General features: G+C 39.9%; 1 protein-coding gene across 2 annotated transcripts in view; it reads right to left on the bottom strand.

Moving 5' to 3' along the window:
* Positions 1–11734: 11734 nt before the first annotated feature.
* Positions 11735–27688, bottom strand: part of LOC126198824 (nose resistant to fluoxetine protein 6-like) — a 304466-nt gene continuing 288512 nt past the window's right edge. The window contains exons 11-12 of one of the 2 annotated variants that reach the window (XM_049935395.1): positions 22184–22292; positions 11735–12145 (exon numbers count right to left, since the gene is read on the bottom strand). In XM_049935395.1, the coding sequence (XP_049791352.1) occupies positions 11985–12145; positions 22184–22292 (270 nt within the window). In that variant the 3' untranslated portion in view covers positions 11735–11984. The remainder of the gene's footprint in view (positions 12146–22183; positions 22293–27688) is intronic. The other variant, XM_049935396.1, reaches the window with a different exon arrangement.

Below are 27688 nucleotides of genomic sequence, written 5' to 3'. Positions count from 1 at the left end.
TTCTTAGTGATATTGAGGTAATTTGGAATATTAGTTTATTATTTTAGGACTATTTTTAGTATCTCATTTTCGGTTGTAGGCATTGATTTATCTGTTCCGATGAACATAGATGATTTGAGAGAGGCTATGGGCGTAGACATGTTGGCCACGATTTGTTTTTTACAAATGTGTGGTCTCGTTGCCGAGTATGTTTGATGTTATGAGTGCGGCGAACATATGCGCCTCACAAGTGTATCTCGTCGCCGTACTCACGGCTTATTCGTATGGCGCTACAGGAAGGATCGGTTGTGGCGGTCCATTAGACGAGGGACGTGGTTAGAAAAATCTAAGCGCGCCTTGAGAGACGTTATGAAAATTACCTACTGATGATGTCTGAGATATCCTGTGTGACGGTGTGTCCATGAATGTCGTGTGAGTAAGCGTACAGTTGTGGATTGGTACTCTTTTTGCAGGGAATACTCGAGATATAGTGGGCCGTTGAGGGGGGGAGGGGGAGGGGGCGTGTGTTATGGTCGAAAATGACGAGTCGCATTTTGGCAAAAGGAAGTACAGCAGGGGGGAACCTCTGGTGGGATTATGGGTTTGGGGGGGCTGTAGTTTGTCAAGAATGTGACGATGTAGTGTTTAAAGTAGTACCCAATCGAAGGAAGGAAGTTTGGTAAGCTTGATTTAAGATCACGTTGCAGAGAGTTCCACTGTAATTTCAGATGGTTTTTCTTCTTATAGGGATTTAGGGGAAAGGGGTTATCAGCATCTCTTAGTTAATCACAATATTGAGTTCGGATCATTATCCACAGGGGCTTGCACAAATAGCATAGAGGGATATTAGTCAGCTGTGAAATCTCTAGTAGGGAAGGGAAACGCCGGATTTCCACACTTCAAAGTCACTTAGACGAATATTCATGGAGGTGTAGTATTCCCCAAACATATTGCCCGTTTAAATGTTTTGTTAAACGTGATGGGCAAATGTACCGCCCGATAGCAGAGGCGAAATAAACAACACATGTAAAATTTGTATCCCGTGCTTCAGTTGACCTATATAGTTTAACTGAACAACAGAATTCATGCTAATTTCACATTAGGATGGGGGGTGGGGTGAATGTGTGTGTATGCTTGTGTGTGTGTGTATGTGTGTGTGTGTGTGTGTGTTTTCGTAATGTTTTGCTTGTTGTGTATGTGAGTGTCATTTTTGTTGACGTCTTTCTAGGCGAGCCGAGATTCGGTTCTTTTAAGAAGTTCCCGTGTGGTAAGTTCAGTTTTCCATTTTTTTCTTTTACTGCATTTGACTATTTTGACGTATTTCATTTTTGTATTACGCCATTACGTATGTTTTCGTGTACTCCAGTACGTAATAGAAATTTCGCAGCTGTCGTTCTTCTTTCGTTTACCAGCACTAGTATCAGTACGATTTTTCTTGATCTGTACTAGCAATATTAAAGGCGAAACACCCGACACAACTAAAATTTGTATCCCGTCCTTCAGTTGACGTTTACACTGACACTACCTATTCGAAAAGACCGACATATGTAACATTGATGAGGTTTACCTACACGTGTCAACTGGAAGGGCAGGATACAAATGTTGTGTATAGCTATACAGCTCAACTAAATAATGGGATACTATTGTCACTGCTGTCATCAAAACTATAACTTTCAGTCGATACTATTACCATCAAAGGCGAAAAAAAACCGTACTGCATAGTGAAGTACGGGATACAAATTGTGTATGTGTCGTCTTATTGCCTCTTCGTGTAGTTCAACTGAGGTACAGGTTGAAAATGTAACGTACGTCCATTTCCACGTTTTCGTTAGCAGTGTACATACATATAGGTCAACGGTAGTATGGGGTACAAATATTATGTACGTAGCTCCTTCTGCCATCGGTAATACGACTATCTGCGTAAGAACAGACTATTAGTGGTAGCAGAGGCGAAATAAACAACACATGTAAAATTTGTATCCCGTGCTTCAGTTGACCTATATAGTTTAACTGAACAACAGAATTAATGCTAACGAAAACGAAGAAATCGACGTACGCTAAACTTGTATCCCGTACTACAGTTAACCAAGACAGTTCGAATGAGGTTCAAGATACAACCCATATATATATGACGTGAGGTACGTATTCTATGGGACCAATATTTCCATCCATTTTTCCCCTTCATTTTCCACAGAAATAATACAAACACGCGATATACTTAACGTGAAAATACTACTTGTCTTGATATATGTCAACTATATTTTTCGTCTGTCGTATTCCTTTGTTTCTGAACAGTTTTGTCAGCTCTTTCAAATGCTCTCTGGCTAATTCTGACGTCATTGGTCAAAGCCGACGGGTTGTATCCCCTGCTTTACTAGACCCGGGATAGCAACAATGGAGATACAGGCCATAGCGCATCTAGTCCGTTGCTGGGCAACAAGAACCAGCGAGAAGCCGTAGTGTGGAACTCCACTAACTCGCTGCAGTCTACAGGGAACGTGTACTTCTAGTTCACCGCAGGTCATACCTCACAGACATTTGCATGAGCTCAGGACGACTGCAAATGAATGCTCGTGATATGTTTGTACGGCAAGGTACGTGTACATCAAAGACCAGGTAAGTTATTTAAATTGTATTGTTCTTTATAAGTGTTCCATTTGATTGATGTTTCCTTTTTATTATATTTGCGGTCTGATCTCCAACTGAGCTATACAGCTAAAGTATACTTAATGGTATCGCCATCTATTTCTTTACCATAAATATGTAAATATTTTTAAAAAAAGTTCGGAACGTGTGTCGCTGTATCTATTATAGTTATAGCCAACATTTTACCACACCAATCCTTGATTCATCTTCTTTCCAATAAATCTTTGTGTTAATTACCAATGCGTGGGCATCGTAACGTTGAGCGTGACGTTATAGTTGCCTTGTAGTCGTCTGAGGCATGTTTATTGGGTCACTGGTCATAACTGACAGCTTGTATCACAGTTTCCACATTATTCCTTTTCCTCTGATGATTTTTCCTCTTTTATTACATTTGTATTTAGAGCCTTGTTTTCTTCTGTAAATTGTAAGGAAACGTAAGGTCCAAGTGACTCAAACAGGGATAAAAACTGCATTATTTTCACTTAAAAAAACTGCGAAGAGGTAATCGAAAGAAAAACTACTGCACGTAGGTGCTGAGAAACAACACGATACCTGAAAAGAAATCCTGAAAATTAAAGTCTGAAAATTAGTGTCCGCTCAAACTTTGTGGAAATTACGACACATGAATGGTAGGACTAAGAAGAATTCAAACGAAGGAGGCAACTGGAATGCCTGAAACAGACGCAGCTCATCCATGTCAAAGAGCGTATAAAAATGATTTCTACAGAATGAATGTATTGCGAAAATTTAGAAGTGAATGCTATCCTAAATGAAATGGATATCCTAACTGGAAGCAATGTTTTAATGACCATCAACTGGGGAAAAAGAACATGAATTAAGCAATGAATGTGATACTAAAAGACCTGTTCTTTGGATGTGTTAAAGTTTCTGTTGTCGACAGTAAATGTTCCTACCTGTAGATCTGCTACTCACATACTGTACCTTGGAATTAATCTTTTTCCTGTCGTGTTCTTATGAGGTTAGATTTAGAGAGAAGGTTCGAAGCAGTGTAGGAGAAGTGTGAATGTAGCGCTGACTGAAGTCTACCACACAAAGGTAGGCGAAAATGAACATTATTTCCAGCACTCTTGCGAAAATGTGACGCTTTCATTAGGACAAGAGGCTTTAGTCACGTTCCTCACGTCTTCATTCATTTTGAAAGGCTTAAGCACTTGACACGTGGAAAGCTATGTGAAAAGAGAGATTGCTTTCGTTCACTAAACGCAAGTTACTTGTTTAATACATGTTATTTTGTGTTCAGCGACATGTTTCCTACATACGTAAGAGCTGAGATAGATTTTGTAGGTACTTATTACTGAACACAGTTAAAGCATTTGTTTTAAGAAGTAATATTTCGTGATGTGTAATGTGCTTTTTTCGTACGAATTCCAATAAGAAAACTTTGTATGGAATACCCAATAGCATATTGTTAGGTTTGCTGAAATGCTGTTTCGTGGCCATAATACATCAGCCGAGAATCATTCTGTCAAGGGCACAGTTTATTTATAAATTATGACAGTAGGAGCAGATGTCCTGACAAGAGTGTTTTTCATGATTACTAATTTACATGCTTAAATATTTTGTATACTACTTACCATTAAGTACACACAGTTATATTACAGTAATGTCATGTTCACTGTCGGTTTCTTTAATATTTCATAAGTGATAGGTCATTTGTTTATTACTGAGCATAGCACACATTATTCAACTGGTTCATTTTATTCTGCCATCAAACGATTACTGGAAGGTGTTAGCAGTTGCAGGTCAACTAATACTCTTTGCTATTTGGGTCATTACTAGGAATATACGATGCTTCGGATTGAAGTAACATAAAATTTATCACTACATAATAGTATTTTTGTCAAGTTCTGTTACCTTTTATCCAATAATAACATGAAACACGGCCGTAAATAAAGACAGTAGAGCAACGACATAATTTGTTTTCTAGCATGGAATCAACCATAGTACCGACTATGTAATTTGTCATCCAACGGGGGGCTAGTATACTAAAAAACGTACTCGTGACCACTGTCAAGTGATTCTGTCAACAAAGAAGAATTGTGATAGTTTACGGTATGTTCGCGAAGGTTGGAGATGAAAAATCCTAATTTTTTTAGAAGAAAATAGAAAAAGGTCCAAAATTGCATACTAAAGGAAGTGAATAGCTGTTGTTTTATATAAATGAGACTGGAGCTGAAAGACGTTGACATTAAGCTCCTGTAAAGTTATTTTAGATTAATTTGTCAGCGAAGAATTGAAACTGTCCTGGAGGTCGTCATGTTTAGGTGCAGAGCCGTGGACTAATATCTGACAAAATGTCTTGCCAAAGATGTAACATGTCGATGAAATAAGACAGTAGGGCCCGCAAGATGTTTTAAAACGCCGACACGACGACATTATGGCATTCAGGAAGTGCAGTGTTGGAACAAAAGCTGGAGAGGGTTTTTTGCTTGAGAAAGCATTCTAGGACTTAGTCATGAACGAATGTAGATAGAGGAGCCACGGAAAAAGAAAGATTTGTTTGATAGGCACTGTATAAGAAGGAGCATATTACGTATATTAGCATATAAATGATATATTTGGCGATTCCAGGTAGGGGAAGTTTACGGAGAGTAATTAACTATTTCTGGGAACAGACCCCGTTTTCCCTATGCGATGTTCTTCCTTTGTTTCAAACTCGGTTTGCGTTTCCAGATTTGAACCTCGTTTCTTGTGGACACACTGGGGACATGTCGAAAGCTGCTGCTGTGTAATGCGTCTGTCTACAGGAAGATGGGATGACTTGATCTTTCTTTTATACCTTTAGTAGATTTAGAAACATCTAATGAACAGTGACATAATCACTGTGAAGGTGAGAGCGATCTAAAGTTATGAAATTTTTGTAAATGCCACATCAATCACCGATCGCAAATATTTGTAAACAAGAGCAATAAAAACACTCTTAGGACCATAGAAAACCGTTAACAGAAGGTAGTAATTTGTCCGGATGACATATTTTGGAAGAAATTCGCAAGAGTTAGAGAAGCAGTTAAGAAACACAACCATCAGATGCGCTTTTCAAATAACTACCTCTCTAAAATTGCAGCTCAGATACAAGATAGACGACAACGGAATAAATTTTTTAATTCAAGCCTCTAAAATACTCTTACAATATGGCGGTAGTGAGAAGCATTACCTTGGATAGATGGGCAGGAATTTTAGCATGAAGATGGAGGAGCACACACATCCACGAAACAAAACTCCTTTTGGACAAGACTTGATTGCGCAAAACATACTACTAGCAACACAGACCACAATATGCAGGCTATACACACTGCCCCAAAGGGACGTCTATTGAATCTTTTGGAGGAGACAGAAAATAGGAAACGCCATCCCTTAAAACGCCTTAATGAACAGAGTGAATCTGTGTCCAGTGTCTATTTTTCCTTGTATGACAAGCTGCTGTAGCTATCTTATTCTGGTAGAGCTCTTTTCCTCCCCTTGCTGCCACAATTTTCTTGTTTCGGTTTCGGCGAGTGCGTTGTACTTACAGAATTTGTATCATGTTTTGGTATGCTGCTTTCAATTCGCTTCTTTATGTATTATACATGTTACAGACTACTTCTAGGCACAATTTTTTATTATTTTAACAATAGTTTATTATCATACTTTTGTTTAGCCTTGGAGCTTTTATTACTTTTGTTCCTCAGTGTGTCCATTTTCACTATCTTCCGGCCCCATGCCACCAGCGGTTGTTCAGATCTGTTTTTGGTATGCCCGCTGGGCTCTCGAACTTTTATGATTGACAAGAAACTTTATTAACTTTACTGTACTGCATATGGTGCATACATTTACTTGCAGCTACCCTTCATAATTTAAACTAGTATTTCCCTTTTGATTCAAGTTATAGCTTCTTTTAATTGTATTTTATGTATTAGATCTAATTGTATCCATACGTAATCTAAGAGTACATCTGACTTTGTATTACTCTGTTGCAAACTCTATTCGGCCAAAACCTAGCAGCCACACCCCTTCAGCTGTTCACACCAGTATTGTAAGCATAGCACGCAAGTGACGACCCGACACTTAGGGGCATCTGTCGTTACTATTTATCATAATTTTTAACTATGTGACAATGCCACTTATGGCTACATATTTTAATGGATTACTCTGTTAACTTCATGAAGACAGATACGTTTTGCCAACTTTCAAGTCTGTGTATATTACGACACCCCTTAGTACAGTTGATAGCCTACTGTTAAGTACATTTTTTTTTAAATAACATAGGCTCATTTCTGTATTTAGATCGATTTGAAAAGGCCAGAAAGATCGAAAACAATAAATGAACAAACAAATATTTGCGATCAGTGACTGTTGTGGCCTTTACAAAAATTTAGAAAAATCCGTCCATAGTGTCAATTGGTCGGGGGGATACACACTTTCAAATTCTGACAGTATCAATGATAAAATACAGAGAGCGGAGTGTTATCTGCAACTTGCGCACAAAATGCAGTCGAAGGACACGAAAGACTGCAGTCGATGGATGCGAAAGGGAGCCGGCTGTTGAGAAGGGAGTGAAACGAGGTTATAATGTATCCCCATTTTATTTAATCTGTGCGCTGAAAAAGCGGTAATGAATATCTAAGAGAAATTTGGAAAAGGAGTTAGATTTACGTGAGGAGAAAAAAAAATTCCGGTGACACTGCAATTCTTCCAGGTATGGCAAATTACTTGGGCGATCAGTTGAATGGATTGCATTCAATCTTGAAAAGAAGTTATAAGAAGATCATTAACGGAGGTAAAATCGGGGTAATGGAGCGCAACAGAATTAAGTCAGGTGATGCTGAAGCAATTAGATTACGAAATAAGATACTAATAGCAGAAGACGAGTTTCTCTATTTGGAGGGAAAAATGATTGATGACGGCAGAGGTAGAAAGGAAAGAATGTTCATAGTTAAAATTCCAGTTTCAAAGCGATGTAGAAAGAGAACCACTGCTCAGAATGACGTGAACTTTGAGCAGCGTATTATTGACGTCATGGAATAAAAACAAATTTAACGAAAATTTGACCAATAGATGGCGCTGTACCAGTAAATATCAGAATATGCACACTAACAAATAGATGGCACACGGCTGTTCCTCAGTTTGCGTTCGAGACGCTCGACATGACTATCTCCGTAAAGGATCGCGCGCTGCTGGTAAAGCTCTTTTACAAGAACGGTTACTGTGCGCCAGTATCCCTGAAGTTCCAGACACTCAAGGCTATGAAAAAAGGCACTGGTCCGATATCTGCTAAAGGTGTGGAGGAATTGTTTCCAAATTCGAAAATACAGGTTCTTGTATAGTGAAATGTAGCAGAGGCAGGAAAGCAGCTGATCCGACGTATGTCGAAGATGTGGCCACAGCACGGCAAGAAGGGTCGAGGGGTGGTGAGCAAACATGCAGTGCACGGGAATTGTCCGAACGTCGGACAGGCCTGCGAGCACAGTCCATAAAGTCCAACGAAATATCCTGCATCGCTATCGATACAATATCGCCCACGTTCAGGAGTTTCTTCCTGCTTACCTGCCAGCAAGACAAGCATTCTCTCTGGAATATCTTGCTCGCATGGAAGTGGACAATGAATATACGTGGAATATTCTGTGGACAGGTGATCCACATTTCTACCTCCACCGACGTATCAATACGCAGAACTGCAGAATATCTTCAACGGAAAACTCGAACGCACATCAGCCCGTACCACTTCATTCTGCAGAGGTGACTGTGTGGTGCGCGTTGACGGCATCGCTTACAATACGGCCGTATTTTTTAGAGGAGCTGAGTCTTGCGTTTCGTATTACCTACACAGTCACTGGTAAACGTTATGAGAGTCTTCCGCACACGATCATCTTTCCAATCCTTCAATGGCGTGGATGTGTGATTAGGATCATTTTTATTACAAATGGAGCTCTTCCGCACACTGCACACCCAGTGAAGCGTCTGCTGCAGAGGCATTACGGAAATATTAGAATTATCAGCAGCCATTTCCCTGCAGCGTGGCCGTTCAGATCACCTGGTCTTAATCAGTGTGACTTCTGGCTGTGGGGTTATCTGGAAGATGTTGTGTTCAGTGTTGCAATTACGAACGTAGCTGAAGGCACGTATTGCGCAACGCACTCTGAACGTGACCCCCGAAACACTCCGATCTGTTGTGGAACATGCTGTTTCTCGATCTCAACTTGCAGAAAACGGTGGGCAGTATATGAAGCATGTTTCGCGCCAATCTCACGACAATTAATTTTGCTTTTTATGCGAATTTTGGCCCCAGGACAATTAAAAACCAACGTCAATTTGTTTTCTATGCGGGTTTTGGTCTCATGACAAACAAATACCGATATTTCCTATCCTATGTGGAACGACCTTGACGTAGCAGATGGGCTAAGTTAACTATCAGTTCCAGAGCTACTGATTGCCCAACTTGTGCAGTCATTCACAATGAACAATACGGACAGTGTAATATGCAACTCAAATCATAGCCATCATACAGCGATTCATCTGTCATTTGTAGCCGACCCCATTTACGTTAAGACGCTTACAGCACCATCTATTGGTAAAATTTTCGTTAATTTTTTTTGCTCCATGATGTTTTTCTCATACGTCAATAAAATGCTGTTCAAATTTGACGTCGTTAACATTTAATGCAAAGTCAAGTGTTTTCTTCAGGCGACTGTCAGCAGAGGATATATGTTTCAGAAAGTTCATGACTCCTGGCTGCATTAGAAGAATTTATTAATTTTGCACCTGTTTCGGATACTGACCATCATCAGGCACCTGAATCAACGTTATAACAGAAATGACAACAAAAAGTCATGTGCAAAACATCATAAAGACACGAAATACAAAAACGTAACTTACGAAAACTTTGGCCACTGCAAGTCACGCCTCAGTCACGTTGAATCACACTGCTGCATTAACTGTTAGTTGTACGAGGAATAAAATAGAACAATACGTTTAATACATCAACAAACTTTCACATCACACACAACAGGAAACTGACCATATGTAGTAGTTAGGACATAGCATGAGAAGTCACAGTAGTTGTAACCTCGAAGACAAGTCTACGAAGACGTCCAGTCAATAAAAACCATGACATACAAAGATAATTTTAAGATAAAACATCAATAATTACAACAATTACAATCCCTGCTGTGGATAGTTATGTAACTGTGTTAATAGGTTGCAGTAGATGAAAACTGTTTTTATATTTCTGATTCTGTATTTTTAAGTTATCCATTCATTGATCACACCCTTCATTCCATTCACTATATTGGCTAACTGCCTAAACCTGAAAACCCTGATTCTTCCTTGGTTTCGAATAACTTTTGTAAGCTCATTAGTTATGTGTTTAATGTTCCATAATGATCTGACACATTTGGATATTGTGTATTGATAGCTCTGAGGTAACGTGTTCCATGTAACTCCTGTTTGATTATAAATTAGATGTGTATGCTACATTACTTTAGTCACACATACAGACATGAAATAAAGTTTTAATTGACCAGTATTTTGCATACTATCACTAAGGTACCCTTTATTAAGTTTTCGAGTTGTAGCACTGTGCACATTGTAGTGTTAACCATGGTTTTATTTCCATGTTGATGCAGCTTCTAAGTAATATAATGGGAAACTTAATCGTAATTATTTGTTCCTGTGACCCTACCTGTTGGGAGACCTGATACACTGATTTATACATTATACGCAGGATTTGTCACTCTTGTTTTAAATTTGGAAGATCTTTGTCATTGGGCACTTTACTTACATTATTATCGTGTAATGCTTATTAAATCAGTGTTTTTGATAATTGATGCTTGTGGATTTTGTACATTTTTTACTTATGACTGTCCTGTAATTATTGTAATTATGGTTCTTTTTATCTTAAAATCATATTTGTATGTCATAATTTATGTCGACTAGACATCTTAGTGTCGTCTTTGAAGTTACAAGTGTTTTGACTTTTCGTGCTATGTCCTAACTACATACGGTCAGTTTTCTGTTGATGTATAAAACGTATTGTTTTTCTGTATCATTATTCATGACACTGACATTAATACGATTTCAAGGTTCAGCATGACTTGCATGTGACATGCAGTAGGCAATTTTTTCGTAAGTTATGTTTTTGTATTTCGTGTCTTTGAGTCTTTTGTACACGAGGTTTCTGTTTTCTGCAGTTGATTCACGCGCATGATGATGGTCAGTGACCGAAATCGGTAGCAATTTAATAAACTGCTCTTATTCAGCCACGTGACATGAATTTCTTGAAACACATTTAACTGTTAGTCTTTTATGAAAATATTTGTCTGGGGTGCAGTTTTATTTTGAAACGAAATGAAGAAGATAAGCAGTACAGACAAGATCAGACTAGAAGGACTGGAATTTTGTGCTGCATAAAAGTGCTGAAGATTAAATAGGTAGTTCGAATAACTAATGAAGAGGTATTGAACCGAATCAGGGACAAAAAGACATTTATTGCACAACTTGACTAGAAGGCGCGTAGATGGATTGCACAGAACTTGAGACTTCAAGAAATAGTTAATGTGGTGATAATGGGATGTGGAATGCTGCGAATTGTAGATGAAACCCAATGCCAGAGTACAGAAAGAGATGGAACTGGATCTGTGCTGCAGTAGTTATGCAGAGATGAAGAGGCTTGGCACTGGATCGATTAGCCTAATGATCTGTATCAAACCAGTCTTTGGACTACAGACTACAATAGAAACAACAACATTAAGAAAAATACACGACGATTCTAAATCACGTATTACAGTAAGGATGGGCGAGTGAACGACCGTCTAGGCTGCGTTTGTGTGTATTTGGCCTGAGAAATGAGCAACGCAAGTGAAGACCCTTCAAGGATTCTATGCATTCTTTCGTTTGATTGTTGTCCAGGTATACTACCCAAACTGGGACTAGATTATCATTCACTCGTTCGGTGGTCGAACACTTCGGGCTTAACTCAACTCTCTTCAAGAAGAGTAAAAGGAAATATAATTATTTAGCATGGCTCTAGGTTCAATTACCTATGAAATAATTTTTCCATGGTGTAATGGAATCTTCGAATTTTTATGCAAAACTGCGTCACAGTGAGGTTTTTATCAATGCTCTGCACTTTGTATATTTTTTTAAAAAAAGTAAATATACATGCACTTATGCAGGAGTGTAACAGACGACGTTGATGCAATAGACATTCCCAATATGTTTCACACAGTACAGATCTGACCATTGCGTTTGCAGCTAGTCTAAGGACCAGCAAGCATGCATGTATCTCAATATCCATTTCTGTAGGAAATTGTAGATGCCGTCAGTAGAAACAGGGAAAATTTTTGTACTCCCCCCTGCCCCCACTATAGATGCACGACTTCGTTTGGGTTGAACCCCGATTGCTCCCTGGAATTCTCAACTGTCATATGGACATCTCTCGCTTGCGGGTCTGCAGGCAGCTTCTGTTCAGTTGCATCCGATACTGGTTTGGCTCGAGAGCGCCAGCAGTTTCCCTGTTGTCTCCCTGGAATCGAAAAAAAATGCGATACATTAGTGGCTCCATAGAAACATTTTGTGCTTCGCTGCTGCTATCCAACACAGGACACTCCGGCATGTCGGTTACAGCACGTATTTAGTATTTAATTAGGTATTACACATTGTCAATTTAATCTAGTAACAACGCGTGAACATATCGTAATTCATAGAAATTTTTGCTACAGAAAATAGTAGTCAAATGCAGGAAATAACAGTAAAATAATAACGTTTTCAATTTTACTTAATTAAAATTTGTGGTTTCGGATGTCTTCATAATCATCTTCGTAATGTACTACTTAGATGCAAGTGGATGGTCAGTGGCAACCAGTGGCTGAGATACTACACTTCGTCACACTGTGTTTCAGTATTATATGAATTATGGTGAAACATGTTTTGAATTTTTCACATGCAGTTTAAGAATACAGACATGCTGAAGAAATTCACAACACTGATAAATACAGCATGTCCGCTGGTACTCGTTCAGCTGAGGAAGTACTAATAAAATATAAGTTAGCGTACTTTTTGCAACAAATTCAAGTGACAGTTAATTTTTATTGCATTTAATTAAGATTTTTTTTTGCAATGTCAAAAATTTTTGACATGTTTCGAATTTCGGTCTAGAAAATATGGTCACCTTAGCAACAAATATTATGCTTATAATGCACGTTTGTGCAATGATCACTTTTCTCCTCAGTGACAAGTTACCCCAGTATAAGGTGCCCTGTAATACTAGTGAATGGAAATAGGAAAAGTAAATGATTTTCACACTTTCAGCCGTTGCAGAGTCTAGACGTTTAAGATAATGTGTAACTTGTGACATCCAGTTCAGGTTATTCTTAATAAAAACACTGAAGAATTTAAGTAGTCTGTTTTTTTCTTTATTATTCTCTACAAAATACTCCATAGTGAATTAAAAATCACCTGATTTCAAAACTTAATTATGTATAGTTTTTATTTATGTCTAAGGCTAATTAAATGCACAAAAGTAATACCTGACAGTAACTCACGAATAGCTGCTACTGGTCCATATTTAAATTAAAACTATATTTTACATCTATACAATAATATACGATACATTTCTTGTGTTAACAGATGTGACAGAAATTAGACTACACAAAAATGAAATGAGGGTGAACTATTGATAATTACTGCATACATCAACCCCGGCCCCCCCTCCGTGACCGAGGTCGTTAATGTACGCTTGTGTGGTAGTGCTCGACACAGGGGTAAGCCAGTTTGAATCTTGGAGGTGGAAAAAATTTTCACTGCTAGCATTTGATGGTGGTATAAAGCTCCTTATCACCAGACTTTGCGCCAATGACCTGGTTTAAATACCCAACCTCTCTGCAGTGTCTCTTTTGACAGTTATCCGTCCATCGGATGGGAACGTTGAGCTTGGCGGCCCCCTTGGTGTTATTCACGAGGAGTAGGCTATGTGCCAGCACTGGGTTTCATCATCATCATCATCCAACACACACACACACACACACACACACACACAATACATACACACATGCAGTATCACGAAAAGTTGAGCATGTTACAAATAAACAAACAACTGCATCCATTGATATTGTAAAATATTTATCGTAGCTCCCAACACTGCATATTATTTGTTTTCCAATAACATACATGTGTATCTGACTTAATAACTGTGTATACCATATATGCTAATACGGATCCTATAACTACACTAACAAAAAGAAAAAGTTGATTGAGGGATGACAAGAAACCACATATTTATAAGGGGTCTCCCCCCCCCCCCCCTGAACCATGGACCTTGCCGTTGGTGGGGTGGCTTGTGTACCTCAACGATACAGATAGCCGTACAGCCGTACCGTAGGTGCAACCGCAACGGAGGGGTATCTGTTGAGAGGCCAGATAAAAGTGTGGTTCATGAAGAGGGGCAGCAACCTTTTCAGTAGTTACAGGGGCAACAGTCTGGATGATTGACTGACCTGGCCTTGTAACACTAACCAAAACGGCCTTGCTGTGCTGGTACTGCGAACGGCTGAAAGCAAGGGGAAACTACAGCCGTAATTTTTCCCGAGGGCATGCAGCTTTACTGTATGATTAAATGATGATGGCGTCCTCTTGGGTAAAATATTTCGAAGTTAAAATAGTCCCCCATTCGGATCTTCGGGCGGGGAATATTCAAGAAGACGTCGTTATCAGGAGAAAGAAAACTGGCGTCTACGGATCGGAGCGTGGAATGTCAGATCCCTTAATCGGGCAGGTAGGTTAGAAAATTTAAAATGGGGAATGGGTAGGTTAAAGTTAGATATAGTGGGAATTAGTGAAGTTCGGTGGCAGGAGGAACAAGACTTTTGGTCAGGTGAATCCAGGGTTATAAATACAAAATCAAATAGGGGGTAATGCAGGAGTAGCTTTAATAATGAATAAAAAAATAGGAGTGCGGGTAAGCTACTACAAACAGCATAGTGAACGCATTATTGTGGCCAAGATAGACATGAACCCCACGCCTACTACAGTAGTACAAGTTTATATGCCAACTAGCTCTGCAGATGATGAAGAAATTGATGAAATGTATGATTAGATAAAAGAAATTATTCAGATAGTGAAGGGAGACGAAAATTTAATAGTCATCAGTGACTGGAATTCGACAGTAGGAAACGGAAGAGAAGGAAACGTAGTAGGTGAATATGGATTGGGGGAGAGAAATGAAAGAGGAAGACTCCTGGTAGAATTTTGCACACAGCATAACTTAATCATAGCTAACACTTGGTTCAAGAATCAATGAAAGAAGGTTGTATACGTGGAAGAACCCTGGAGATACTAGAAGGTTTCAGATAGATTATATAATGGTAAGACAGAGATTTAGGAACCAGATTTTAAATTGTAAGTCATTTCCAGGGGCAAAAAAAAAAAAAAAAAAAAAAAAAAAAAAAAAAAAAAAAAAAAAAAAAAATGGTTCAAATGGCTCTGAGCACTATGGGACTCAACATCTGAGGTGATCAGTCCCCTAGAACGTAGAACTACTTAAACCTAACTAACCTAGGGACATCACACACATCTATGCCCGAGGCAGGGTTCGAACCTGCGACCGTAGCGGTCGCGCGGTTCCAGACTGAAGCGCCTAGAACCGCTCGGCCACACCGGTCGGCATTTACAGGGGCAGATGTGGACTCTGACCACAATCTATTGGTTATGAACTGTAGATTAAAACTGAAGAAACTGCAGAAAGGTGGGAATTTAAGGAGATGGGACCTGGATAAACTGAAAGAACCAGAGGTTGTACAAAGTTTCAGGGAGAGCATAAGGGAACAATTGACAGGAATGGGGGAAAGAAACACAGTAGAAGAAGAATTGGTAGCTTTGAGGAATGAAACAGTGAAGGCAGCAGAGGATCAAGTAGGTAAAAAGACGATGGCTAGTATAAATCCTTGGGTAACAGAAGAGATACTGAATTTAACTGATGAAAGGAGAAAATACAACAATGCAGTGAGTGAAGCAGGCAAAAAGGAATACAAACGTCTCAAAAATGAGATCGACAGGAAGTGCAAAATGGCTAAGCAGGCATGGCTAGAGGACAAATGTAAGGGTGTAGAGGCTTATCTTACGAGGGGTAGGGTAGATACTGCCTACAGGAAAATTAAAGAGACCTTTGGAGAAAAGAGAACCACTTGCATGAATATCAAGAGCTCAGATGGAAACCCAGTTCTAAGCAAAGAAGGGAAAGCAGAAAGGTGGAAGGAGTATATAGAGGGTCTATTCAGGGGCGATGTTCTTGAGGACAATATTATGGAAATGGAAGAGGATGTAGATGAAGATGAAATGGGAGATATGATACTGCGTGAAGAGTTTGACAGAGCACTGAAAGACCTAAGTCGAAACAAGGCCCCAGGAATAGACAACATTCCATTAGAACTACTGACAGCCTTGGGAGAGCCAGTTCTGACAGAACTCTACCATCTGGTGAGCAAGATGTATGAGACAGGCGAAATTCCCTCAGACTTCAAGAAGAATATAATAATTCCAATCCCAAAGAAAGCAGGTGTTGACAGATGTGAAAATTACCGAACTATCAGTTTAATAAGTCACAGCTGCAAAATAGTAACACGAATTCTTTACAGACGAATGGAAAAACTTGTAGAAGCCGACCTCGGGGAAGATCAGTTTGGATTCCGTAGAAATGTTGGAACACGTGAGGCAATACTGACCCTACGAGTTATCTTATAAGAAAGATTAAGGAATGGCAAACCTACGTTTCTAGCATTTGTAGTCTTAGAGAAAGCTTTTGACAGTGTTGACTGGAATACTCTCTTTCAAATTCTGAAGGTGGCAGGGATGAAATACAGGGAGCGAAAGGCTATTTACAATTTGTACAGAAAACAGATGGCAGTTATAAGAGTCGAGGGACATGAAAGGGAAGCATTTGTTGGGAAGGGAGTGAGACAGGGTTGTTTCCTCTCCCAGATGCTATTCAATCTGTATATTGAGTAAGCAGTAAAGGAAACAAAAAAAAGTTCGGAGTAGGTATTAAAATCCACGGAGAAGAAATAAAAACTTAGAGGTTCGCCGATGACATTGTAATTCTGTCAGAGACAGCAAAGGACTTGGAAGAGCAGTTGAACGGAATGGATAGTGTCTTGAAAGGAGGGTATAAGATGAACATCAACAAAAGCAAAACAAGGATAATGGAATGTAGTCGAATTAAGTCGGGTGATGCTGAGGGAATTAGATTAGGAAATGAGACACTTAAAGTAGTGGAGTTTTGCTATTTGGGGAGCAAAATAACTGATTATGGTCGAAGTAGAGAGGATATAAAATGTAGACTGGCAATGGCAAGGAAAGCATTTCTGAAGAAGAGAAATTTTTTAACATCGAGTATAGATTTAAGTGTGAGGAAGTCGTTTCTGAAAGTATTTGTATGGAGTGTAGCCATGTATGGAAGTGAAACATGGACGATAAATAGTTTAGACAAGAAGAGAATAGAAGCTTTTGAAATGTGGTGCTACAGAAGAATGGGTTGATCACATAACTAATGAGGAGGTATTGAAAAGGATTGGGGAGAAGAGGAGTTTGTGGCACAACTTGACAAGAAGAAGGGATCGGTCGGTAGGACATGTTCTGAGGCATCAAGGGATCACGAATTTAGTACTGGAGGGCAGTGTGGAGGGTAAAAATCGTAGAGGGAGACCAAGAGATGAATAAACTAAGCAGATTCAGAAGGATGTAGGCTGTAGTAGGTACTGGGAGATGAAGAAGCTTGCACAGCATAGAGTAGCATGGAGAGCTGCATCAAACCAATCTCAGGACTGAAGAGCACAACAACAACAAGAATGGGTTTTATTTTCTCTGTATGTATCTGGCTTTCCTAAATGGATGTGAAAACAGGTAATGGGCAAGTAATTCTGAAACTATGAAAAAGTAACTGGTTGTTATAAACTGCTCCTTTGTTATACACATTACAATCACAGTGTTGAACAATTCATTGTGGGAAATCTTAGCTATGACATCTTGACCAAGGGGATGAAACTCATGTAGGGACTTCCTGTAACACGACTTTAGTTCACTGTCGGGTCACTTGGAGAGCTGCAGTTTTATCAATTCTTCACCATCTCATTTTCTTATTGTGTAATTTCAAGTCTTCCATCTATGCTTCTGTTTCGTAGTAAACCGAAGTTGGGTTCATCGCATTGTGTTTCTATTTGCAAATTCTCGTGTGTGTTGCACTCTGAACTGCATTGTAAATGTATTACTCATATTCTTCTTGATTTCTACTCGTATCCGTAATATTGCACGAAATAAATGATTCCATATTTGTTTTTGTTTCATATGAAACAGAAGCTGGTTCGATTGCATAGTGTTGTGTGGATCAACGTTTGTTACTGCTTACTTATTCTTGTGTGAACTGCTCGATTTAAATGAACCCAACTTCTGTGTCATGTCATGTCAGATGATTTTTAGGTGCCAAAGCGTAATTATTCCCACTTGATAATAGACGCACGGTCGAAATTGCAATGTTGCGTTTTACGAAAAAATAATTTTACAGTTCAATGGCGACCAAGATGGCATTTACAAAATTTTACATCTCTCAATCCCAGCTACTATATATTAATCTTATTTTTGAATCGAGATTTGTGAAATATATTACTCTATAAGGTCACAAACGTTTCCAAGTACACACTTTACCATCAGGCTACGAGGGACACTAATAACGTATAAATGAAAAATATCAGGTATTTCGCAAAGCAAAAATACCGATTTCCGCGCTGCATTTTCCCATATTCAAAGTTGACTGTCAGGCCACTAGGAGCGCTACTATCGTTCTCTGTTTCTGTGTCGTAACACGGGCTTGCACTTATAACTTGGTGTTGTGTGATCTGAAAGCTAGTAAAGTGAGCGCAGAATAATGTGGCTGGTAGATGCGCTGTCGGCTGGGAAGGCCTGCGAGAGCGATAGTGGGGGGTTACGGGCTGTCAGTGTACAGTGGGGGAAATACAGAGCGCTGGAAGGAAGTGCCGTTCTAAGCTGAAGCCTACGCTCATATTTTTTGTAAATATTAAGTAGAGCCCTTCTACGCCCGCACTCGGATGGCGACCATCTGGAAAGGTCTGCTGTCACCTCTTTGGTTAGTATCTAAAAACGTTCGTTGCAAGTGGAGATCTGCGATGTAGTCCACGCGTCTGGGCCTGATCACCCTTTTTCGTGGTCCCACGAAGGGAGACAATGGAAAAGAAGTGGTTCTGCAGAAGTGTAGGGCACAAGAAAAAAGTGTCGCAACTTGAAGAGCAGTGGGAAAAAATCTCCGCGACAGTATAGGCTGGAAAGTAGGGCAGCTAGCAGAAATTTGGTTGATGTCGTGACAGTTTTGGGATTCAGAATAAAGGCTGATTTGTTAGTACTGTTAGTGTGGATGGAGGAACTACGATATTTCCAACAAACCTGCACATAGAAAATTTTTCGTTAGCGGTCACCTAACTGCACTTATTTAGATAGTGCTTAAACGAAGGATCAGTCGGAAGCAGTGCTAAACGAAACACCCACAACGCAAAATAAATGTCACAAAACATGTCTTTCGCTGTTAACAAGATAAAAGATGCAACGAAAGACGTTACGCACTGCAATGCTCAAAAGGTAAAATAAAAAGTATGCAGAATGTGAATTTCTTTGTCTTCTGTCCTTCCATTTATTCGCTGTTCTCAGAATGGAAAGGAGAAAAATTCATCATCGTCCATCGCTACCATCCTAAGTATTGCCACAGGAGTGAGCGACTGTGATGGTCATGCCAACATGTGTGTGCAGTGGAATGCAGAAAACCATCTGTTTGCAGATAAGCAACAGTTTAGCTTGTATCTGACGGATAATATCCATCTGTAAGCAAGGAGTCTGGAACTCATGTCAGTAAACAAAAAATAAGAAATGCCAAGTGATGTATCATAGACGCCGAAACTTCTTTGCAGAATATTATGATTGTGTAGTTCTATACAGAGGACATTCTTGGTCCTTTTTGAGTATTCTTGAGAGCTGCGTAACTCTTCTCAGTCGTCTTTCCAGACCCTTGACGGGTTTCACTACCTGCTGAAGCTCACAGATACCATCGTTATCACTACCACATACCACTGAATGAGCTGGATTGCTTCGTAGGGTTACTGCACTGTGTAGCGGCATTACTTGTGCTGTACAAAACAGCCATATCAATTTTGTTAACTTAAGTCAAGTTCTTTGCTCGAACTTATTTCGTTTTAATGAAGCTTCATGCTGTAGTTGTTGCTGTATATTCTACATTTCACCTAGGTTTGGCTGAACTCGGCATAAAACTTATTATTAATTTTCGAATTTATCTTTGATTTATGAAAACCAATAGGTATTACTAAAACGTTAAGCAATTTTATAATTTAGATTTACTATAAGAGCTAATTGTCCATCTTTTTATGCACAGCCGAACGTTCGTCGGATGATGAAATATCACTTACATTTGATGTTTATTGAGACTTTTTGCCTGGTACAGATATCCTCAGTGCCGCAAGTTTTAACACTTTCTCGGTGACTTTCAGGCTTGTAACTAGTCTGAGATTTGGGCAGAGCCCCGAATATTCTTTTAATTTTAGAACTAGAAATTGTAGATTGCTGTTGGAGAACGAGAACAGAGTATGAAGAAAAGGGGCAGAGATGGGTAACAGGACACGTGAGAACACAATTATAGAAATTCACTATGCCTCTTTGTTCTAACAGATGCTGCATAACGGAACACATTACACATTTATCTTTGGTTTAGTTATACACTGAAAACGTGTGCAAAACGATGCCTACTACATGCACACAGTGAGCTCTCACAAAGGTGCAACTAAACTGTATGCCGTCAGCTTGGCAGTGACTATAAGAAACATAGGAAGTGTCCTGAGCTGGAAAGTCGGCTGCAGAAAGAACTGGGGAAAAGTAAATAAAAATGTCGTGTGACTAGGGCCTCCAGTCGGGTACACAGTTCGCGGGGTGAAAGTCTTTCGATTTGACGCCACTACGGCGACCTGCGCGTCTATGGGGATGAAATGATGATGATTAAGACAACAACACACCCAGTCCCTGAGCGGAGCAAATCTCCGACCCAGCGCGGAATCGACCCCGGGCCCTTAGGATTGACATTCTGTCGCGCTGACCACTCAGCTACCGGGAGTGGACTGGGGAAAAGTACTTACATTATACGCTGTTTTCCGTTAAAGGAAATATTATTTCACGTTGTCTTGACGTGGATATTGATCACCTTCAGTATTAATTTTCCACGTAATACCTCTCAGGTTCATGTAATCACAGTAGATACACTGATCAGCCAATAAATTGTGACGACTGTCCACCGCGATGTTGGATGCCGCCTGGTGGCGTTTGCGCACGTGACACGGTGGCAAAAGTGTGTGAGCGGAGCACACACTGACGGCGGATCACCCTAGCGAAGATACGGGCCGCAAATGGGCGAATCCTTTGAGTTAAGCGACTTTGACAAAAGGAAGATTATTATTACGCAGAGTCTGCGATCGAGTATCTCAAAAACGGCAAAGCTGGTTGAATGTTCACGTGCTACCGTCGTGAGCGTCTGTACGTGAAGAGGTAGAAGGAAATTACTACTAGGCGCTAAATGGTTGGATGCCCACGACTCTTCACAGAAGTTTGTCTGCTCTGTAAAGTAGGACATATGGTGGTCTGTGATATCACTGCCGAAAGAGAACAGCGCTGGTGCACGCAAAAGTGTTTCGGAGCGCTCTCCTCATCGCACATTGTTCAACATGGAACCCCGCAGCAGACCACCTCTACTTGTTCACACATTGACCCAACGACACCGTCAATAACGACTGTAGTGGGCACGGGACCATCGGGATTCTACCGCCGACCAACGGAAATGTGTCGGTTCTTCGGGTGTATCAAATTTTTGCTACACTGGCTTGATGGTAGTCTCCACAAAAGCCGTCATCGAAATGAACGGCGGCTGGAAACGTGCAGCGCGCCACGGACGCAGGCCGGTGGGAGCATTATTATGCAATGGGAGACATTATCCTGCGCTCGCATGGCACTTGTGGCAGTAATCGAAGACACGCTGACAGCTGTAAATCACCTGCATTCCTACATGCATCCCCTTGATGTCTTTCCCGTCGGCGATGTCAGCAGTATAACTGTCCGTGTCTCTGAGCCAGAACCGTGCTACAGTGGTTTGAGGAGCGTTACAGGGAACTCACGTTGATGAGACGGCGACCAAATTCGCCTGATGCAAATCCTATGGAACCCACATGGGTCGCTATCGGGCGCCATCACCGCGTACCCAAATCAGCGGTCCGTTATTTACGCGAATTACGTGACCTGTGCGTAGAGATCTAATGCCGCATACCTCCACAAACTTACCAGCAAACCGTCGGATCTCTGATACGCAGAATCAGTTATGCGTTTTGTTCCAGAACTGGGCAAACAAGCTACTAAGTAGGGTGTCATAACGTTTTGGCTCATCCGTGTAACAATAAACGAAAATAACATCGACATTTGTTTTTGGCAGCCTGTGTTTCTATTGCTAGTGTCTCACCTGGATTGAGAAAAGTCTTAGATAGATTGAGGACAGGCATCTCGAAGCTCAGTGAAAGGACCGCTGCCACTGGTAACACCATCAGCAAGACGCCCAGTGCTTTCTGGACCTGCAATTTACACACAATGTATATAAGCATACCAGCTTTTTAACCGCGGCTTCTCTCGTGTTAAGTCTTTATCACAAACAATGCAGACATATATGTCTGAGCCTGTGCTGTTTTACACCATACGAGTTCAAAGAGAATCTTAAACTTTCCTGTGTTATTCAGCTGTCATGAGTCGATATAAAAGACATAAGGGACCTAGTATTAGAATCATAATTTTTTAAAAAAGCTTTGGAAGACCTGATATCAAATGAAGTGGGAGGGATAGATAACAATCCATCTGAATTCATAAAATCGTTGGGGGGAGTGGCAACAAAACGACTGTTCACGTTGACGTGTAAAATGTATGAATCCGGAGTTACACCATCTGACTTTCGGGAAAACGTCATCCGCACAATTTCCGAAGATTGCAAGAATCGAGAACTGCGAAAGTAATCGCTCAATGAGCTTAACAGCTCATGCATCCAAGTTGCTGACAAGAATAATATACAAAAGAATGGAAAAGAAACTTGAGGATGTGTTAGATGACGATCACTTTGGCTTTAGGAAAGGTAAAGGCACCAGATAGGCAATTCGTAATGGAAGAAAGACTGAATAAAAATCAAGACACTTTCTGGGATTTTTCAATCTACAAAAAGTGTTCGACAATGTCAAATGGTGGAAGATGTTCGAAATTTTGACAAAAATAGGGGCAAGCTACAGGAAAAGACGTGTAATGTACAACATGTACAAGAGCCAAGAGGGAAAAATAAGAGTGGAAGGCCAAGAACGAAGTGCACAGTTTAAAAAGTGTTTAAGACGTAGGGTTTTGCCCCTACTGCTCAGTCTGTACATCGCAGAAGCAATAACGGAAACAAAAGAAAGATTCAGACGCGGAATTAAAAATTAAGGTGAAAGGATATCAATGATAAGATTCGCTGGTGACATTGCTACACTCAGTGAAAATAAAGAAGAATTACTCATTCTGCTGATTGGAATGAACAGTCTAATGACTATAGAACACGGATTGACAGCAAATAGAAGCAAGAGGAAAGTGATGATAACTAGCAGAAATCAGAGCAGCGAGAAACTTAACATCAAAATTTGTGATAATGAAGTTGAGGAATGCTGCTACCTAATCAACAAAATAACCCATGTGGACGGAGCAAGGAGGATATAAAAATCAGACGAGCATTGGCAAAATTGGCACTCCTGGCGAAGAGAAGTCTAGTAGTGTTAAATATAGACCTTACGACAGTGAGACACGGACTGTGGGAAAACCGGAACAGAAGAGAATAAAGGCACTTGAGATGAGGTGCTACAGAAGAATGTTGAAAACAGGTGGACTGATAAAGTAAGGAATGGGGAGGTACGCCGCAGAATTCGCGAGGGAAGGAATATATGGAAAACAATGACAAGAAGGAAGGATAGGATGGCATGGCATCTGTTAAGACTTCACGAAATAACTTCCAGAATACTACAGGGAGCTGTAGAGGGTAAAAACTGTACAGGAAGGCAGAGATTAGAATACGTCCAGCAAATAATTGAGGACGTATGTTGTAAGCGCTTCTCAGATGAAGAGGGTGGCACAGTAGGGGAATTTGTGGCTGGCCGCTTCCAACCAGTCAGAAGACTGATGACCAAAAAAATGTCATCTGTCTGGTATAATCTTAGTTCCCGGAACACATACACAAAATTATTGTCTTCCTGTACTGCTAATTCTCGCGACCTGGTTGACGCACCGAGCAGCACACGTAGGAGATAAACTGCACTTCATATTTTTAAAGCATTCTTCTAAATTCGCGGAAAAGATACCAGCAGGCAGCACGTTTTAGAACATTTTTATATACCCCCTTCTCATCTCCATCCCCATCCCTAGGGGTGAAGGCGTATCTTACTCCTACAATAGTCACATTCAAAAAATTAGCCATGTGTATATCAAATAGGTTGAAATTGAGCTTGGCGTCGCTGAGTCATGCTTTTATGACACTCCGTTTCGCCCCACCTGCAGCTGAATGGATTCCAGGAGAGTCTCACTGGCACAGTAATTTTTTCCAGGTTACAAGTGATACATGTGCCCAGTTAGATAGAAATTACTTAAGGGGTTACAGATATGGCCTGATATGTCACTGGTCATGCACCATCCCCCCCCCCCCCCCGTCCCCCGGCCTCTGCCCCTATATAGCTAGAGCCGAAACGTCCAAGGACTGTCACCAATAAGCGTAGCGATCCCAAAACTATGGATTCGATAATAATATTGGTTGTTATCAGAGGTATGTACATGGCAATCATGGTAGCTGGCTTTTAACCATCTTACCAAAAGAATCAGGGGGCAATGGAAGTGGTCTTGAAAGCATTACGTACTCATGCCACCTTCCCCCCCCCCCCTTTCCCCAACCCACGCCCCTCCGCCTCCTCCCCCTCCTCGCCCCCCTCACCCCCAACTACAATGTAGTATTGAAGTGGAACACCGAATCACAATGTAGCTGTCAAGATACTACTGAATTTTGTAAAAGTAGTACACGTTCACAGATATTTGTCAATACCACAGTATTTTCCATATCGAAAAATACGTAAATTTCAGTTGAACTGTTTCCATGTTGAAAGATTTATGCCACAATATTTTAAAAATTTATGTAAGCATCTTCATCTAAATTGTGTATGCAAGACACATGCGGGCGCACACACACACACACACACACACACACACACACACACACACACACACACTGAAACATATATAATACATTGTAGAGGGAATGGGAAGGAAAAAAAAAACTCAAACAAAAATACTCTAGGCATAAAATTTGTTACAAACTTTTTTTTCTTATACTGTTTTTACATTCAGCGTTTCTTACACATTCAGTATCTGAGCACGTACGATATATAACAAAATTTTCCTCGAAACGTATTTATGAAGCTAACGAGAACATGAGTAAGAAGTATGTGAATTCACATCACTTACAAAGATGAAAGTGACCTCAAATTAATACCTACAATTTACATTTTCACACACATTTCATTTCCATTTTTCAAGTATTTTCGTTTATACAGCTACTGAGGATAAAATCTATCATCATTATTAATGCAGTAGTGATCCAAAGCCATTGTATTTTCCTTATCAGGAAGTATCAAATGTTTATCGTCTTGTGCAGATGAGACGAATTTATGTTGCCTAATAGAAGAAGCAATTTACTGCTTAGTTTGAATTAAATGTTTCTCAGTCATTTGTACTTCCAGGTGCAATACACACTGCTTGTAATCATTGATGGTTAACATTAACAGGATGCTGCTTTGTTCCCTTCGCTCGGCACATTACGTGCCTAGGTTTCGTATCAAGAGCATACATCTTTGCTCAAAGACTGACAAATTCTGTAATAGGTTCAAATTTTTGTTTGTCTTTCATTAATACAAACTATTTTTTATTTATCAGTGGAATATCTTAACCGTTATTTGCATTGAAACCCATAAACCGAATTTCGTATGCATATACGCTCATAAATACTCAGAGTTTTTATCTGGTAGATCAAGTTGTTAGTATCCTTGTAGTATAGTTTTCGATGATGTGCCACAAGTTTGTTTAATACGTAACCAAAATGGAAGTCTAAAAGAAGCGTTCACGAAATATCCAAAATGGCCATTCCTGCCGTAGTGAGTTTATCGAAGGCAGCATTTAGCCTGATCAATGCAGTAGCGACTAAATTTTCGTTAAAAACTCACAGTCCTTCGAAAATCTGGCTTAGCAATTAATGCAGCTGACTCAAATCTGCGTCTCCCAAGATATGTGAAAAAGTTCTTCTCGAAACCATTTATTGCACTCATGTGTTTTTGTGCATTAACGTCAATGTATAGCTAGTTCCTGTATAGCTTGCCTCAATTACAAAATACTCTGAATCTTTTTGTAAAGCCAGTTTGTGCTGTAAATATTATCTCAAATTCGTGTGATGAAAATATGGTTTTTCTTCTCAGACAAAGTCAAAATTAATTTCTTTGGTTTCTTAATATCGGATGGTGGTGGCATTTTCTCCAAATGCAAATTGTGAATACTCTCACGGTATTTGAGACTCACTTCTAAAATGTACCCTACTTTCGAATTGTTTGGTGCGTTTTCCGTCGTCATAATTTACCATGTATGTGTTGTTGGCAACTGCATATTTGCAATGGACAATACCACATCTAGGGCCTCTCTCAACAAACTGAAGTTGTTTGATGTCGGTAATAAACTACAATTCCTCTTTAGTAATTTTCCATGACAAGCCAGGCGAAGTAATGTAATGTGCAGGATCCAATTCGTATGTCTTGAGGCGAAGACCGTGAAAGTTTTGAACATATCAGCAGGAAACAGAATGTCAGTTTTTAAATATAAATCAAAGTATTCTACAGGTATTATGCACTTGAATACATTTCATAGGTAGAAAGCTCTTTGATACTCAACCGATGTTACCGTTTCGCCTGCTAATAACCTTTTTAATTTTTCGATGGAGACTATGTGCATTTCCAATAAAATTGATTTGTTGCTGACATATACGTCCTAATTGTTTTGTGTTCATCTGATTTTAAGTATGTTGGGCACGTTTTGAGTGAAAATGTCAACAAATTTAGCAAATCAATAAATCTGTAATTTGTTATGTAGTACTGCTTTTGGTGCAATACTGCAACACTTATCGGAGAAGATTTATGTTTTCACATTTAATAAAAAATAGCATTAGCGAAACTGGATTTAACTTAAATTCTTCCTCGCCTTTTTGTTGTCTTTTCCTCACAAATGTTCATTATCAAAAATGCCTGTAGTAATTCCTCAAGTTGTGGAATACAAGGGGACTGTATATTAAGGTCTTCAGTCCGCATTGCAGTTGAAATATGCTGTGCCTCGGTATGTACGGGTGAAATGTAATGCCGGCTGCTGTGGCCGAGCGGTTCTAGGCGCTTCAGTCCGGGACCACGCGGCTGCGACGGTTGCAGGCTCGGATCCTGCCTCAGGCATGGATGTGTGTGATGTCCTTAGGTTTGTTAGGTTTACTTACACTTTTCATTATATGGAGGCAATTGCCACTTTTTTCACTATACAGATAACTTGCCCTAATCGTTTGGCAGTTGGTTTTGATTGTCTGAAGACTTTACAAGACGGTAAAGTACAGCATCATCTCCAAACAATATAAGAGGGTTGCTCAAATTGTCTCCTAAATTGTTTATGCAGATCAGGAACATTTTCTTGGGGAATGCCAGATTCGAACTGTGACCTTTCTGACAAGAAATCAGGAATCCAGTCACACCACTAAAGATGATACTCTGTAGGCATGCAATTTGATTGGAAGTTGCTTGTGAGGAACGGCGTCAAAACCCTTCAGGAAATATAGCAATATGGAATCATTTTAAGATCTCCTGTCGATAGTACTTATTGCTTCCTGAGAATAAAGAGG

This window comes from Schistocerca nitens, chromosome 8, assembly GCF_023898315.1.
Source record: "Schistocerca nitens isolate TAMUIC-IGC-003100 chromosome 8, iqSchNite1.1, whole genome shotgun sequence".
NCBI lineage: Eukaryota > Metazoa > Arthropoda > Insecta > Orthoptera > Acrididae > Schistocerca > Schistocerca nitens.
Note: the sequence above shows the minus strand (reverse complement) of the source record. Positions and strands in the feature narration are given on the sequence as shown.